Source organism: Schistocerca gregaria, chromosome 6 (assembly GCF_023897955.1).
Source record: "Schistocerca gregaria isolate iqSchGreg1 chromosome 6, iqSchGreg1.2, whole genome shotgun sequence".
In the NCBI taxonomy this organism is placed as follows: domain Eukaryota; kingdom Metazoa; phylum Arthropoda; class Insecta; order Orthoptera; family Acrididae; genus Schistocerca; species Schistocerca gregaria.
In genome coordinates, this window is record NC_064925.1 from 178,109,537 (window position 1) to 178,128,159 (window position 18,623).

General features: G+C 41.6%; 1 protein-coding gene across 2 annotated transcripts in view; it reads right to left on the reverse strand.

Annotated features, from left to right (window-relative positions):
• Positions 1-18,623, reverse strand: part of LOC126278683 (uncharacterized) — a 423,081-nt gene that overhangs the window by 58,100 nt on the left and 346,358 nt on the right. For both annotated transcript variants that reach the window (XM_049978936.1, XM_049978937.1), the window contains one exon: positions 13,883-14,035. In XM_049978936.1, coding sequence (XP_049834893.1) covers positions 13,883-14,035 — 153 coding nt within the window. The remainder of the gene's footprint in view (positions 1-13,882; positions 14,036-18,623) is intronic.

Below are 18,623 nucleotides of genomic sequence, written 5' to 3' on the forward strand. Positions count from 1 at the left end.
TATATACTCCTCTCAAGACACTGTCCATTCCATTCAACTGCTCTTCCAAGTCCTTTGCTGTCTCTGACAGAATTACAATGTCATCGGCGAACCTCAAAGTTTTTATTTCTTATCCATGGATTTTAATACCTACTCCGAATTTTTCTTTTGTTTCCTATACTGCTTGCTCAATATACAGATTGAATAACATCGGGGAGAGGCTACTACCCTATCTCACTCCCTTCCAACCACTGATTCCCTTTCATGTCCCTCGACTCTTATAACTGCCATCTGGTTTTTGTACAAATTGTAAATAGCCTTTCGCTCCCTGCATTTTACCCCTGCCACCTTTAGAATTTGAAAGAGAGTATTCCAATCAACATTGTCAAAAGCTTTATCTAAGTCTACAAATGCTAGAAACGTAAGTTTGCCTTTCCTTAATCTAAGTCGTAAGGTCAGTATTGCCTCACGTGTTCCAGTATATCTACGGAATCCAAACTGATCTTCCCCGAGGTCAGCTTCTACTAGTTTTTCCATTCGTCTGTAAAGAATTCGTGTTAGTATTTTGCAGCTGTGGCTTATTAAACTGATTGTTCGGTAATTTTCACATCTGTCAACACCTGCTTTCTTTGGGATTGGTATTATTATATTCTTTTTGAAGTCTGAGGGTATTTCGCCTGTTTCATACATCTTGCTCACCAGATGGTAGAGTTTTGTCAGGACTGGCTCTCCCAGGACCGTCAGTAGTTCTAATGGAATGTTGTCTACTCCGGGGGCCTTGTTTCGACTCAGGTCTTTCAGTGCTCTGTTAAACTCTTCACGCAGTATCGTATCTCCCATTTCATCTTCATCTACATCCTCTTCCATTTCCATAATATTGTCGTCAGGTACATCGCCCTTGTATAGACCCGCTATATACTCCTTCCACCCCTCTGCTTTCCCTTCTTTGCTTAGAACTGGGTTTCCATCTGAGCTCTTGATGTTTATCTCCAAAGGCCTCTTTAATTTACTTGTAGGCAGTATCTATCTTACCCCTAGTGAGATAAGCCTCTACATCCTTACATTTGTCCTCTAGCCATCCCTGCTTAGCCATTTTGCACTTCCTGTCGATCTCATTTTTGAGACGTTTGTATGCCTTTTTGCCTGCTTCATATATTGCATTTTTATATTTTCTCCTTTCATCAATTAAATTCAATATTTCTTCTGTTACTCAAGGATTTCTACTAGCCCTCGTCTTTTTACCTACTTGATCCTCTGCTGCCTTCACTACTTCATCCCTCAAAGCTACCCGTTCTTCTTCTACTGTATTTCTTTCCCCCATTCCTGCCAATTGTTCCTTTATGCTCTCCCTGAAACTCTGTACAACCTCTGGTTCTTTCAGTTTATTCAGGTCCCATCTCCTTAAATTCCCACCTTTTTTCAGTTTCTTCAGTTTTAATCTACAGGTCATAACCAATAGATTGTGTTCAGAGTCCACATCTGCCCCTGGAAATGTCTTACAATGTAAAACCTGGTTCCTAAATCTCTGTCTTACCATTATATAATCTATCTGATACCTTTTAGTATCTCCCGGGTTCTTCCATGATACAACCTTCTTTCATGATTCTTAAACCAAGTGTTAGCTATGATTAAGTTGTGCTCTGTGCAAAATTCTACCAAGCGGGTTCCTCTTTCATTTCTTAGCCCCAATCCATATCCACCTACTACGTTTCCTTCTCTCCCTTTTCCTACACTCCAATTCCAGTCACCCATGACTATTAAATTTTCACCTCCTTTCACTATCTGAATAATTTCTTTTATATCATCATACATTTCTTCAATTTCTTCGTCATCTGCAGAGCTAGTTGGCATATAAACTTGTACTACTGTAGTAGGTGTGGGCTTCGTATCTATCTTGGCCACAATAATGCGTTCACTATGCTGTTTGTAGTAGCTTACCCGCGTTCCTGTTTTTCTATTCATTATTAAACCTACTCCTGCATTACCCCTATTTGATTTTGTGTTTATAACCCTGTAGTCATCTGACCAAAAGTCTTGTTCTTCCTGCCACCGAACTTTACTAATTCCCACTATATCTAACTTTAACCTATCCATTTCCCTTTTTAAATTTTCTAACCTACCTGCCCGATTAAGGGATCTGACATTCCACGCTCCGATCCATAGAACACCAGTTTCCCCTTGATTTCAGCCGTTCGCAGTACCAGCACAGCAAGTCCGTTTTGGTTATTGTTACAAGGCTAGATCAGTCAATCATCCAGACTGTTGCCCTTGCAACTACTGAAAAGGCTGCTGCCCCTCTTCAGGAACCACACGTTTGTCTGGCCTCTCAACAAATACCCCTCCGTTGTGGTTGCACCTACGGTACGGCTATTTGTATCACAGAGACACGTAAGCCTCCCCACCAACGGCAAGGTCCATGGTTCAAGGAAGGGGAGGGCACTGTTTGGTAGGATGCTTGAATTTGTGCTCACAGCGACCTCATTGGCTAATTTGAATGCTAATTAAATCGAAAACGGAACAATGTATCTAATTATTATGACAGATGTGCGTTCCGATCCAATAGCAGTTTCTACGGCTGCATTCAGAGTGACACCGACAGGGATCGTCAGACGTCGTTGTCAGACGTCGTCGGAAAACATCTGCCGACAGCTTGGTCACGGTCCGACCGATCTCATTCGGCAGTTTTCGGTGGGGTCTAGCAGGTTATGTTAGGTTAGAATTTATTCTGTATATGAAGGAGGTTTTTATTTCAACCTCAAACGGTTGGATGGATACCACGACACCTCTGTGCTTAGAAACGAGTGCTGCACTGTGGCGTTTGCTATTAAAAAGATGACGAATGAGTTGTGTCTGTCTCGAAAGAAAAAGAAATAAACGTGCCGCGTACTGTAGACTCTGTCTTCAGTTGTTGGAATTACCAGACAAGTTTTACGAATATGTAAGATTAAGGGAATAACGCCATGCCAGAAAATTTTAAAACGCTTTATCTTTGTGACACCACTTTCCTTCTCTCACCGTCGACTAGCGTCAAAAGCGGCTGCCGCCTTTAAAGATAAATACTATAACTGATGTTTTATACATTTATACCCGCGTACACACAAATATATAGTTTCATGACCATCGCACTAACAAGTTTTTCAGTGTATGATTTATTATGCTACTGTGTGGACTTCGGTGTGTAAACGTTTTTCCAATGAGGTTATGAGCACATAATGGATAATTTACGTTGTGAAAGTGGAAGTATTATTTAATTGATGAAAAGTAGAAACGGTGAAAATTAATTCAGTACTCGCAAAAGTAGAAACGGTGAAAATTAATTCAGCACTGGCAATAGGTAGACTATATTTGGATAAGCAGACTCTCGTACAGGAAACTTCACTCCCCTTTAAACACTCACCCCCAGACGTAACACGATTAGTGAAGGGAGTGTTATTTCTGACCGAGTGCAGCTTTTAATAAAGGAAATCAATTATATTACAGTGTCTTTAAATGCACTTTCTCGAAGCATAGCTCCAAAATTCGGTATAGAACAAAGTCAAAATTTTGTTGTATTTGGGGTGCAAGATTGAAAATATTAACTTTTAAATTAGTATTTAGGCCATCGAAAATAGCAAAATAGCATCTAATATATCACACAAAAACTTTGAAACTGTGCTTTTCAGAACTCGGTACCATATAGGTCTAATCGTGGGAAAGATGTAAGTGCCAGATGTCGAATATCAAAGTGTCATTTGTAGTCTTACTTAAGCAAGAACTGCATCTTTAATGTGAATCAGACTTTTTAATACATCTCAAATCAAACCTATACAAGTACTCGAAATCCTTTATTATAATTTTATTTGAAGTTGTGCACACAATTAACCTTCAACGGCTGTCATTCAGCATACGTATGAAAGTCAAAGTTTGGACAAAGGTACTCCGAACACGTAAAGCACTGTAAAGTAGAAACACGTATGTGCACCTCAATTTCAAACCATTTCATGTAACTGAATCATCAGCCCACTGGCATAAAAAAACCAGTAAGTAGCAACAATAATTTGTAAATAGCTAATATCCGCTTACAACAACCCAAAAAGATCCATAAAAGTATCTTTAATCATATAATATACCATTATTGTCACTTGAATAGATTATTTTTCGTGGTCATAATCAATACCTTTAATTTCCGATAAAAATTTTGCCTATTTGTGGTTTACAATATTCGTGCGGTTTCAGTCCTTAGACTCCGAACTGTGTCCCTAGTATGATATTTTCGTCCTCAGTTATAACTAAACAACCTCTTCTATTCCAAATGAAGCAACTTTTCCTCTATAACTTTAATCCTACTTTCCGTTTAGAACACTTACCAATATTCGTGCTACACCTTTTCTCCTACCACTTCCTCTCCAGCACCATCCCAACACCGCCCCTAGAAAATGTTGTAATCATCCTTACAGGTTTGAAGACCACACAACATCTCATCAGACTTGATGGTTTCCATTCATTCTTTTAATTATTTTCTTCAAAGGCTGAAGACGATAGCGCGGAAACAGTCCGTATGCACGTAGGGGGAAAGTGTAAATTGATCGGCAGGCATTCAGAATTTGTTCACTGGACTTTTGCTTGTATTGTGAACACATACTATGGTTTTATTTGTTAGTTCATGTCGCTCATGGTCACGCTAAGGGTTTTAAGTAGAGGTTCTGGTCGAAAACGAGAAAAATTGAGTTTTATAATTTTCTCCCATGAAATATCTGGATTGCGCCCTGCAAAAGGATTTTTTGATTGTGAAAGTACCGCAGTAATTATAAGTGTTGAACGGAAACGTGCACCGACTGAAACCTGAACAGGTGTAAGCGCTCAGTGAATTACTTCAAGAAAAGATTCGACCAGTATACGACTTTCTGTCAATTGAAGATATGCTTAAAAGGTTTTCCGGTGCTAATACGCAAAATGAGAACGAGAGCTTCAACGCATAAATTTGATACTGAAAAGTCACCACTGTGCGGTGAAAACTGTTGAAACAGCAGTATATTCCATTACCATTCTGAAGACCATTAACGTGCTAGAAATCTACACCTTTAATCTACTTCTGACAGGAAACATGTGGCCGCAGTGGAGCAAGTAGTGTCTCAGTATGTTAAGTGTTAAAAAGAGGAAGAACTGAAAAAATACAGCTCCAAATTTAGAGACAGTATATGTCTGAAGAAGAGGAAGGATGCCTCTGTGGTCTTCGAATAGCAGATTAACCAAAATGTTCAAATGTGTGTGAAATCTTATGGGACTTAACTGCTAAGGTCACCAGTCCCTAAGCTTACGCACTACTTAACCGACGTTATCCTGAGGACAAACACACACACGCCCATGCCCGAGGGAGGACTCGAACCTCCGCCGGGACCAGCCGCACAGTCCATGACTACAGTGCCAAAGACCGCTCGGCTAATCCCGCGCGGCGCAGATTAAGCTTAAGTTTTCAAACAATGTTCTATTTTCAAAACAATTATCATTTATTGTTCCGTCTCAGTTGCACATTTTCTAATTAGATTCCACGTTTCAATCACTCAGGGTCATCTTCAGTTCTAAGTAGTTTTTTTTTTTTTACTCCAACCTCTTAACAAAACAGCATTTTTCAGCGGGCTAAGTGCTCTAGAGCGTCGACAAATTACCCGATTAATTAGATGTTTTCCAAAACGAAAGATAATTATATTAGGGGGGGGGGGGGGCTTAGCTTAAGCTTTACTTTATTCGAAATTTAAAGTAAACTTAGAAAAACTCGGCAAGCAATTGACATGTTTTTCAAGTGACTCATTTTTTCCACGGTATTTTTCAAGACACCATCGTGATGCCCCCACAAATTCATTTTAATTTAAGGATTTTCTATCACGGGATTCAGAAGTACTCTCCGCGCAAATCGGGACGCGCCACGAGGCGCATAATTGGACTAGGTATGCATCTGCCATTTTCAATTTGTTCTGAGATAAAAAGGCGTTTTTCATACACTATTGTATATATAATAAAGTCGTAAAACCCCCTTTTAATAAAAACAATCCTTGTATGAAAAAAATTCTAAACTTCCCCATTTTTCGTGGCTCTTGACGACAACGCCCTCTAAGGGACTGTGTGAGGTATATTGAGAGGAACTGTTTACTGTGTGTATCCGTAACGTGCATATGTAGAGCGTAGTGTCTAACTAAGTAAATATGACAACGAAAAATGGTTCATATGGCTCTGAGCACTATGGGACTCAACTGCTGTGGTCATCAGTCCCCTAGAACTTAGAACTACTTAAACCTAACTAACCCAAGGACATCACACACATCCATGCCCGAGGGAGGATTCGAACCTGCGACCGTAGCAGACGCACGGTTCCGGACTGCGCTCCTAGAACCGCGAGACCACCGCGGCCGGCTATGACAACGAAATACAATCCAGGATACTGACGTAAAAAGTCATCCAGAGTTTTCTGCTAATAAAAGCAAGTACAAAGCCCTATCCTTAATCACTGGTGTAGTATAAATCCTCGACGGACATTTCTGGTATATTTTTTATTTCCTTATTTTTTGACAGTTTTTGTAACTCACTCTAAAACAATGATAGTATGCCACTTTTAACAACGACACTGTTGACTATTGGCTGTATTGTCGTACATAGTGACAAAGCGCGTACGTGGAAACCGAGACGTCTAAGAAATCCCGGCCGGACCGTGGAAATTATCAGTCTACATTTAATCTAGTATTCATCTCTCCACGATTTCTGGAGTCGCTATGAACGACACGTGGTGCTACTTCCACGTTACACTCTGGTTCCCCTTTTTCCGGTTGGTTAACTGGGATAAATTATGATCGATATGCAGGTCGCCGAAAGACTTCCACTTCGTGATTGAGCCACACGCAGTTATCATTATGGATTGTGTTGTTAGCAGAACTCTTTTGTCAGCCCCATATGTAAATATTGCTGATGGACTGGTGGGAAGATATGATTGCAGGGGTAGTCATGGATGTGAATACGTGAGGCAGGAAATGTTCGACGTACAATGCAGTACTTATGCTGAAATGAAAAGGATAGTCAGCAAGAGAAAGGCATCACACTAACCTTAACAATGAGATCGAAGTTTCTCACAAAGACATTCTTTCTTTCTAGGGGCCTTTGTCCCGCTCCAACGCAGGGTCGGCTTTGTTATTACCGATTTGGCAGTGTTAGTTGCAGAGGGTAGCCGGATGCCCTTCCTGACGCCACCCCGAACCCGCCAGGATGGAAGTAGTGCACCCCAGCTGTCTGCGTCTAGTATAAGGCATGAAACAGTGCGAACGTTTTCAAATGTCTGTGAGTCGTGTAACTGAGGCGGAATTTGGGGACCATCCCAGTATTCATCTAGCGGGGTGTGGAAAACCGCCTAAAGCCCACATTCAGGCTGGCCGACATACCGGCTCTCGTCGTTAATCCGCCGGGCAGTTTCGATCCGGGGCCAACGCGCCTCCCCGAGTCCAGGAAGCAGCGCATTAGCGCTCTCGGCTACCCTGGCGGGTCTCACGAAGATATTCTAGTATAAAATATTCTCGGTTTAGTAGTTGTGTCAAATCTGGGAATAATATCGAGCTTCCGACGAAATCTTCATCGTCAGGAGCAACTGACCGCCTCTCTGCTGTTGTGCTGACCTTTTTGTAGCTTATAGGCGGATTGTGAGTGGTGTTCGTCAAGTTGGCATGGTTTGTGTCTATGTCTTCACTAGTGGTAGCAGCGTCCTTGTAGGAACGTAAGTAACTCCGTGAATTTCTATGTGTCTTCACAGCGTCGGAGGCTCGCTTCCACGTATTACTAAAATAGTAGCCTTTGTCCGATTGAAGCAATTCACGCAAGCTCAGAATTCTATTTCTTCTTAAACAACAGCATTCCACAATGTAGAAGCACTGGTCATGATTTACTTTAATCAAACACTATTATGCATTTGATATAAATATTAATGGTCTTGATCTAAATATAAAGTCATAACAATTACTTAGTAATCGATTTCCTCTACTCTACGGAAATCAACAGAAAAAGGCCTAATTTAGTTAATGTAAAAGCCTGTTAATAATTTTTAAAAATGTATGCCTTTTTGGTGGAAGTATTAAAACATTAAAAATATCAAAGAAGTACCATTACGGTGCTATAATGATACCTAAATACAGTTTCAACCACCACAACATCGTTAACATATGTAACTCGTCAATATTAAAAGTCTGGTGAGATTGTCAGTGTATAAAATCAGTACAAGACTAATCGTTAAGTGTGCTTTCCCGCGACCACCGCAACTTGCCAGTGACAGCTAGCAGTTGATGCACAAGAAAAGGCAGTTGCAATTTTGAGGAACAATGTCACTTATAAAGTTATAGTCACAAGTACAAAACCAGCTCTCTTACTGACCCAGTGATTTATTTCTCAGCACGCGGCGTTTTCATCATCCTGTCCAGAAGGGAGCTCTTTTAAACACATAGATAAAAGAGCTACAATTGTATTACAGGGACCACCTGTATTCCGATATTAGTAATTTGAAGTACGTAAGAATGACTACGGGGTTCTAGATATAAAATTCGCGATCTACAAGAAGGGCAAAAACGAAAATTTTGAACAATCACGTGACGATCTACTATTGTTCCTCATTCTTTCTCTGACGGTACCTCTAGCAAAATAGGTAGGGACATAGATAATTACGTGTTTTAATTTCGACCCCCTTCCCCGCTGTTAAGATTTGGTGAAATGTGGTGGGATTCCCCCCACACCCACCTACTTCCCTCCTTCCCCCTTGCGTGAGGTTTACATCGTAGTCTGATAAAAACACATAAAAGTAAATTTTTAAAATTTGTTTTAAATATTCATTAAAAGACTTTAATGAAAACACCTTTTTAAAAATAAAGTGTATTAACCAGTAAATAGCAAACTAGAAATCAGAATTGTTGATAAATTTAAATATTTAGATGAGATCTAACTTGCAATCTAAACCACCAGAACAAAGCAAATTACATTACCAATAACACATAAAAAGCCTGTCCAGAGAGCAAAATTAAAACACCATAAAACAGTTACACAACCAGAAAGAACTTACGCAGCAGAAACCACCTTCAAAAAACTAATGCAGTAGAAATTGACAAAATACTGAACATAATAGAAGAATCATTAGGACATTCACAAATGAACAATGCCAAGTAAACAGCTTCAAATATACTGGGAGTGTAAACAGAGATTCAAGTTATGTTATAAAACGGACATTCTGACGAAATGTCAGAAGAGATGATGAAAACCTTCCAGAGAAGCATATCAAAGTCAATTTGCCGATTATCACCAGAACTAAACCTTCTCTCTGACGAAACAGCTTTCCACCACGTAGGAAGGTTAATAAGCACAAAATTAGCATCTACGGTTTGAAAAATCCCCACAGTTTTCAGAAACATGTCAGAGAGAGCAAAAAGGTGAAAGTGCGTTGTGCACTGATGAGACACAGCATAGCTGCACCACTTTCCTTCGACTAAACAGTAATAGGTACCAATTATCACGATATGCTTAACAAGTTTGCTGCCCCCAACTCCTTTTTTTCAACCAAACAAGATTACCAGCAGGATAGAGCACCATCACTCTGGATTTTACTTGTTCATGACTTCCTGGGCCGAACATTTCCATCGCTATGGCTAGGACATGATGGACCAACAAAGTAGCCACCACAATCTCTGGACGCAACCGTTCTGCATTATTTCCTGTGGGTTCATGTGAAATACATTGTGTATATCTCTCCTATTTGTGACCTTGGTCATCTCTCCAGAGCCGGCCGTTGTGGCCGAGCAGTTCTACGCGCTTCAGTCTGGACCCGCGCGACCGCTACGGTCGCAGGTTCGAATCCTGCCTCGGGCATGGATGTGTGTGATGACCTTAGGTTAGTTAGGTTTAAGTAGTTCTAAGTTCTAGGGGACTGATGACCTCAGGTGTTAAGTCCCATAGTGCTCAGAGCCATTTAAACTACCTCTCCAGCAGAATTGCGAATGCAATATCCTCCATCAGCCCAGACAGGCCCCACATGGGTAGATATACAGATCTTCTAGACAGCTTACGTGTCATAAAAGAATCCCTTGTATAGGTGTATTACTTTTCTGTCCAAACAATTTTGATGTGATGCAACAAACTGTTACCCAACCGTTCTTTTTTCGGAAACAGTCACATGATGTGCGTAAAATCGTAACGCAAAGGTCCCTTAATGTAAAGGTCACTTAGATTGGAGTAATTAATCGACACTGCGATATATGACACACAACAGTACTGGCGATTGTTGGTACATGAGTAATGTAACTTACCGCGTACCTTACATAAATAAAAGGATACTGAACACAGATTGGGAGTACCCGACAGAGCCGTCGAGTCACGTAAGCCACCACCCGTGGGACGGTTTTCAGAGGGCAGTGCCAGGAGGCACGCAGGTCAGTGGCACACTGGCCATCGGACAGTCTTTTGTACTGTCGCCATTGGTCGCCCGAATCATCACAGGCAGTATCAAAATGATCCCCTGTTGCAAAAGGCCCCCGTCAGTGAGCGCTTTCACAACCAGAAGTACAAGGAGAAGGAATGCTATTTTCAGCAAAGTTCAAGAAGGCGCTTTTGTGCGTAAAACGTAAAAACGTAGAAAGCTATGTTTTCTACAGAAAACACTGAATGCTATGGATGCGATCTAGAAAATGGAGTGGTACCCGCAGTTTTTGATGCTTTGAAGGTTTGAGACACCGCTGCACGTTGACCTCACAAAAAAAAACAAATGTTCATGCAGCAGCAGGATCGTCAGGATTAGCTAGTATGCATAAACTACATGTTCGACAGATAAACTCGACTGTTCCAACAGGGAGCCATCTCACTGGCCATAGAGAGAGATGGAAAGAGATTGAGCTACCTTTTTCAATATTAGGTGATAGAACTTGTGTTACTGGAGAAAGTAATAGCCCACGGTAAAGAAGCAGCGCGTTCTAAGGAACATGTGTAGGCATTCGGGAGATTTGTAGCCCAATCAATCCGAACAGAGTAATAGATTAAAGTGACAAACACGAAAATGCGAGTTTTCCATGTAGCGAACAATCGGTAGAAAGTTCCTCCCACTGACTTCTTCTTCGGGAGGAGTCATCAAGACTTCTTTTTCGTGGAGAGCCGTCATCTCTTCAACTCCGAGAGTCCTGACCAACAGGGTCCACCTCCAGAGCAGATGTATCGAGGGCCTTTGTTAGATTGTGGGCTGATTCGCTATTAGCCGTTGGCGAGGCTCGTTGGTGTGCCACCAATAGCTCATTCTGGAGCCACTTTAGCCTCCACCTACAATTTACTGTGATGATAGAAAGCCTCAACCGCGAGATGGTGCGTAGGGACATTAAACCCATTTTATAGAATTTCATAACTTGAAATTTCATTTCGAAGACTTAGATTCAGTGACCAGCTTTCTTTCAACTCCGAGCACAGGTTCAACACATTCGTTTGCTTAGTACTATCTGTCTCTACTAGCATCACGACAATCACGGTACAACTTCGCGATTGCAATTGTTTCATTGACGCGATAATTAGAATCTTACCCGTCTACGTTTAATCAAATGTGCATACTTCTTCTAGAATAATATTACAATTGCTTGTAAAATGTTTTCTCTAACGGAATGAACCGAATTTATTGTGATTTTTGGTTCATTTAATAATCATTTACAGAGCCGGTCAAAAGTTTTCCATCACCTATGAAAAAGCTTTACACTTTATATCAATGTAGAAACACATCATACAAACTAAACAGACCAACAAAAGAAATATTTTCTTTCGCTGCTGTTAAGTACGATACAATGTGGTTTAGATTTTAGCTTCTTGAAAGTATCGACCCTGTCCCGTCAGAAAAGCTGCACAAACTCTTGTCATTCTGGAGATAAGTTTTTGTATTAGTTTTGCAGATATTGCAGTCGAACACATCTGTAAATTTTTCCATGGACGTTCAACATTAGACGACCTCAGTTTTGTGTCCTCCCTGTAAAGTTCATCTCTTAAAAGTGAATGCGATTTAAGCCGGTGACTGACTGGGCGAAATAATATTTTTCAGTTCCCCACGTTTCTCTTTTCTGTTGACATACTCTCTGCACATTTTAGAAGCCTGTTTCGGATCGTTGTCATGGTGCACAGTAAAACCACGACTAATAAAATCTCTTGCCAGCTGTAACTACCTTGTTGATCGGTGTCGTAAGTGGAATTCGTGGCGGTCGAGAAGAAGCAATTCACAACACTAATGATTGAAAAAAATTCTGTGATATCTTTCCTCCTTTAATGTTTCATTTATTTTCACTAGACTTTATCACCTGAAAAACATCCCGACACCATGGCCTACCCTCCAGCATGCTTCACAGTATCTTTCATATGTTTTCATTGAATATGATGAACAGTCAGACGACGATGGCTTCCAAATACTTCTAATTTAGATTAGTTCGTGAATAACACATTCAATCATTGTTGTAAGCAGCAGTTTTCATATTGCTGTGACAATTGTAATAGCTTTACCTCATTTTGTTTGCGTAGTAAAGGTGTTTAATCTCTATGCACCACTTTAAACCCTGTTCACGGAGACATCGCTCTACGGTTGAGGCGGGAATTGGAGCTATTCAGATACTATTTACATCCACGTGAATTTCAGGTGCAGCAGAAGTCCCCCTGACGTACACTGGGTAAACATATGAACTGATCTTCCCTGTGTGGTGTTACTCGGGGTATTCCAGATCGCTACACTCACAGTGGTCCAAGTTAACTTTAACCGCTGCAATGTATACACCACTGTAGATCTGTCTACGCCAGCTTCTGTTGGTAATGTGTTACTAGAATAACCTCTCTGATGCAGAGTTAAAATTACAGCACGTTTTTGAATTCTAGTCTCCTACATCCATCTCATTATGATGTATGAACCAGCTCAGATATAAAAACACAGTGCTAGATGCACAGTGTGTACTGTAAACTAATGTGAACTGATTGCTACACAGACAGCTCAAGAAACGATGCCTATTAGAATGTAACCGTCGCAGGTAAATGCACCTCAGTGTTGTTGTCGCTACTCATCAATGCCCCTCTAAGAGAACAACCAGTCAAATATACGACAGAGGCGCTAAGTTTTTACATGTTTATACTTGTAGCATCAGAATCGCGATATAAGAGAATATCCAAAACGAAATCTCTAGTTTAACTGCAAGTCCATGGGTTTGTTAGGAGATCTGAAATTTTTGCTGGTAGTTAATACCGAATTCACCATTTTGGAGTGTGAGGTATAGCGACCAATTCCCATAGCTCCACCTTTAATCACTCGATCGTAAGCTAGCAAAACCGTATGTTCGTATCCAGAATGAGATTTTCACTCTGCAGCAGAGTGTGCGCTGATATGAAACTTTCTGGCAGATTAAAACTGTGTGCCGGACAGAGACTCGAACTCGGGACCTTTGCCTTTCGCGAGCAAGTGCTCTACCGAGCTACCCAAGCACGACTCACGGCCCGTCCTCACAGCTTTACTTCTGACAGTACCTCGTCTCCTAGTTTCCAAACTTTACAGAAACTCTCCTGCGAACCTTGCAGAGTTGGTAGACCGCTGCAGGGTTCGCAGGAGATCTTCTGTGAAGTTTGGAAAGTAGGAGACGAGGTACTGGTAGAAGTAAAGCTGTGAGGGCGGGGCGTGAGTCGTGCTTGGGTAGCTCAGTTGGTAGAGCACTTGCCCGCGAAAGGCGAAGGTCCCGAGTTCGAGTCTCGGTCCGGCACACAGCTTTAATCTGCCAGGAAGTTTCGTATGTTCGTATGCCTGAGTATTTTAATTGTATTTGGAAATCAGGGAAGTTCGTAGTTTCCGCAAGGTGAAGATGATCGGTAGCAACAGCGGTTGGATTACAGGTGTTTCTTACAATGAGACAGTACTGACCAGCGAGGCGATGGCAGACCACAGTTGGTCGTCGGGGTAGAGGTAGAGGTCGAGCAGCGTCCAGACGCCGCGCCACGTGAACACGATCAGGTTGCCCACGACGAGCACGCTGAAGGCGCAGTCCAGAACCCACAGCACGCCGTGCTGCGACCTCTGCAACACGCCAAGAGGCCGCCCGCTCAGCACCGCGCTGCGTCCGCTACGTACAGCTGCTGCGCGGCGTGTTTACAAGTCTAGCACGACAGTGGGTTGGGCAGTGGCAAAGAGGCGTACTGATGGGTAGAAGAGCAACAGGAATGTACTGAACATAGTGGGCAAAAGAAGATTGCCAAAACAATATTTCATACACTTCAAGGAAGGCCACCCCATTTAATCATTCTCACTAGGATCGAATTACGTCAGTTGCGTAGCCTAAGGTGCATGAAATATATTCAGAGACAATTTTATAATGGGCGTTTGAGGGCATCGCTGCAGCGTACATTCGACTTCGAAGTGGGTATATAGGCATCGTCATTTATTCAACATTAGCGTAGCATTTAGGTCTTTCCGACACGCATGCGGTGAACGCGGCAATGTGAACTATGGCGATGTTATTACCAAATGGGTCTATACAAGGGCGATGTACTTAAGGACACTATTATGGAAATGGAAGAGGATGTAGATTAAGATGAAATGGGAGATATGATACTGTGTGATGAGTTTGACAGAGCACTGAAAGACCTGAATCGAAACAAGGCCCCGGGAGTAGACAAAATTCCATTAGAACTACGGATAGCCTTGGGAGAGCCAGTCTTGACAAAACTCTACCATCTGGTGAGCAAGATGTATGAGACAGGCGAAATAGTCTCAGACTTCAAGAAGAATATAATAATTCCAATCGCAAAGAAAGTAGGTGTTGACAGATGTGAAAATTTCCGAACTATCAGTTTAATAGGTCACGGCTAAAAAATACTAACGCGAATTCTTTACAGACGAATGGAAAAACTGGTAGAAGTCGACCTCGGGGAAGATCAGTTTGGAATCCGTAGAAATATTGGAACACGTGAGGCTATACTGACCCTACGACTTTTAGAAAATAGATTAAGGAAAGGCAAACCTACGTTTCAAGCATCTGTAGCTTTTGATAATGTTGACTGGAATACTCTCTTTCAAATTCTGAAGGTGCCAGGGGTAAAATGCAGGGAGCGAAGGGCTATTTACAATTCGAACGGAAACCAGATGGCAGTTATAAGAGGCGGGGGACATGAAAGCGAAGCAGTGGTTGGGAAGGGAGTGAGAGAGGGTTGTAGCCTTTCCCTGATGTTATTCAATATGTATATTGAGCAAGTAGTAAAGGAAACAGAAGAAAAATTCGGATTAGGTATTAAAATCCATGGAGAAGAAATAAAAACTTTGAGGTTCGCCGATGACATTGTAATTCTGTCAGAGACAGCAAAGGACTTGGAAGAGTAGTTGAACGGAATGAACAGTGTCTTGACAGGAGGATATAAGATGAACATCAACAAAAGCAAAACGAAGATAATGGAATGTAGTCGAATTAAGTCGGGTGATGCTGAGGGAATTAGATTAGGAAATGAGACACTTAAAGTAGTAAAGGAGTTTTGCTATTTGGGGAGCAAAATAACTGATGATAGTCGAAGTAGAGCGGATATAAAATGTAGACTGGCAATGGCAAGGAAGGCGTTTCTGAAGAAGAGAAATTTGTTAACATCCAGTATTGATTTAGGTGTCTGGAAATCGTTTCTGAAAGTATTTGTATGGAGTGCAGCCATGTATGGAAGTGAAACATGGACGATAAATAGTTTGGACAAAAAGAGAATGGAAGCTTTCGAAATGTGGTGCTACAGAAGAATGCTGAAGATAAGGTGGGTAGATCACATAACTAATGAGGAAGTATTGAATAGAATTTGGGAGAAGACGATTTTATGGCACAAATTGACTAGAAGAAGGGATCGATTGGTAGGACATGTTCTGAGGCATCAAGGGCTCACCAATTTAGTATTGGAGGGCAGCGTGGAGGGTAAGAATCGCAGAGCGAGACTAAGAGATGTATACACTAAGCAGATTCAGAAGGATGTAGGTTGCAGTAGGTATTGGGAGGTGAAGAAGCTTGCACAGGATAGAATAGCATGGAGAGCTGCACCAAACCAGTCTCAGGACTGAAGACCACAACAACAACATTACCGAATGCTTCCAAACAGACCACTGAGCTGTTATTCTGTTCATGGCTGCTGAAAGTCAAACAATGGTAGGCATCCATCGGAGAATGAAGACTGTGTCTGGGGCGACAGCATGTCGGTCGAGCGGTGGGGAGTGGCCGCGCGGTTAGAGGCGCCATGTCACGGATTGCACGGCCCCTCCCTCCGGAGGTTCGATCCCTCACTCGGTTATGGGTGTGTTTGTGTTGTTCTTAGCATAAGATAGTTTTGTGTAAGTCTAGGAACCGTTCGCCTCAGCCGTTTGGTCCCTTAGAAATTCACATACATTTGACCAAGTCGGTGGGATACCACCCCTATGGAATGGCGCACCAAGGTCCATGGTCGTCGTGACTGGACACGTGACGCCAGTCGATCTGTCAGATCGACAGGCCAGCCTCATCCACAACAAGTGGGTGGTTGATGCACCCATACTTTAGTCCTGATCTCTGCCCGTGCAATTACCACGCCTTCGGTCCTTTAAAAAAGCCTTGAAGGGTCGACGATTCCTGTCGGACGACGATATGCGGCGGGCACTTACCGATTTCTTCAAGCGGCAGGACACTGTTTTACCATACAGGTAACTTCAACCTGGTGCTTATTTTGGGATAATTTTCTCGAGATATATTTTTATATGTGTGTTAACCTGTCTTCCCACATGTAATGTATATTTCAGAATTTTTTATTTATATATGAGCGAGGTTTCTACGGCTAGCGCCGCCTCTCGCATGCCAATCTCCATCGTTCACGGTCATTCCAGTCTCATTCATGAAGACATCTCGCCGCCATTGCTTCGTTGGCGTCGTCTTTCCAGCATCACGCAGGTCTACCGCGCTTTCTTCTTTGATGTGGAGTCCGTTGCTATACCCGTTTTGCCCATCTTGTGTCTGGATTACGCTGTAAGTGACCATACCAGAGTAGGCGCTTCCTTTCTATGTAGTCGAGGATTGTGCGTTTGACATTCATAACCTCTCTGATCCTATCATTTCCAATATGGCCAAATCTGGAGTATCCACAACTCCGTCTTCAGAAATCCATCTCGACAGCCAGCAGGCGATCTTTCTGCCTCTGAGTTAGTTCCCACCACTCTGCACCATATGTTGTGATACATTCAATAATTGTGTGGTAGATGGTATGTTTTGTTCTGAGCTTTATGTTTTTGTTCCAGAGAATACCATTTAGTTGTTTTATGGCTCGCTTGCCCTGGCCTATTTTATTGTTTACATCATCCATACTTGAACCGTTGGACGACAGTGTCACTCCAAAGTACTTAAAATTATGACACCCTTTAACAGTATCAGAACCGAGCTGTAAGTCGTTAACAGTATTTTCTCCCATTTTCAGATATTCTATTATAGATACGTTTATGACAAGACCCCATTTCTCATATTCTTCTTTTAATTTGCGGAGCATGAAATTTACATCTTCCTCATCTCCAGCTACTAACACTTGGTCGTCAGCAAAAAATAGAGTCAACAAGATCTCGTCGTATATATGGACACCCATTCCTCCGCATTTCCTTTTCCATGATTTTAGTGCCTCCTCTAGGTAGATCCTAAAGAGTGTAGGGGCAAGTATGCATCTCTGGCGTAGTCTATTTGTCACCTCAAACTTTTGGGATAGTTGATTTCTCACTTTAATCATTGCCCTACAACCTTTGTAGAGGAGTCTGACAGCTTTCACATAGCTCGGTGACACACCATTATCAATTAGACTTCTCCGTAGCTTGTTCTGTGGAATTTTTTTAATCCATTACAATTTTCGAGACAAAAAATGGTTGCCATGGCTTTTGCAATGACCTTGGTATTTTGCTCTTCCTTATTACTGAAACATGCAAAGTCAGTATGCCATTCAGACGGCAGTGTGTGCGTCGTTTTTTCACTGCAAAATATTGAATGAAACGAAGAAGCTGCCTTCAGAAATTGATATATTAATTGCAAGTAGTGAAGCAAGTTGTAGAACGAGGCAATGAGTGCTAGTTACCACATTGTATTGGTTCAGTAAATTTTGAGAAAGGTTTTGACACTGTTACAAGCGAATCTGTCCTAAGAAGCCTACAGAAAGTAGGTTCCATTCAAGCTATGTTAGTGTTAGTATCTTCCCATTAGAGAGAAAGCAATAGAAGAGATTGTAAGTGACGTTTTATAAATAATTATTAAGTGGTTCTCAGAAAATAATCCTTAAGTCTGAAAAAAACGCACTATATTCGTTTCTGTACAGCAAATAGTCATACCAGCAATTAATATAGCACATGAGCAGCAGTAAGTAAACAGGGAAGAATGCTACAAATTTTTGGGAGTACATATTGATGATGGAAGAGCATACTACTGAGTTTCTCAAAAAATTAAGTTCAGCTACCGTTGCTCTTCGTTTAATTGCTAAACTTGGTAACATGAGAATGAACCTCTTGACGTATTTTTCGTATTTACGCTCAATAATGTCTTGTGGAATAATCTTCTGGGGTAAGTCACCACTCAGAAAGGAAGTATTGAAGGCACAAAATCGAGCATTAAGAATAATTTGTTTTGTTCATCCTCAGTCTTCAT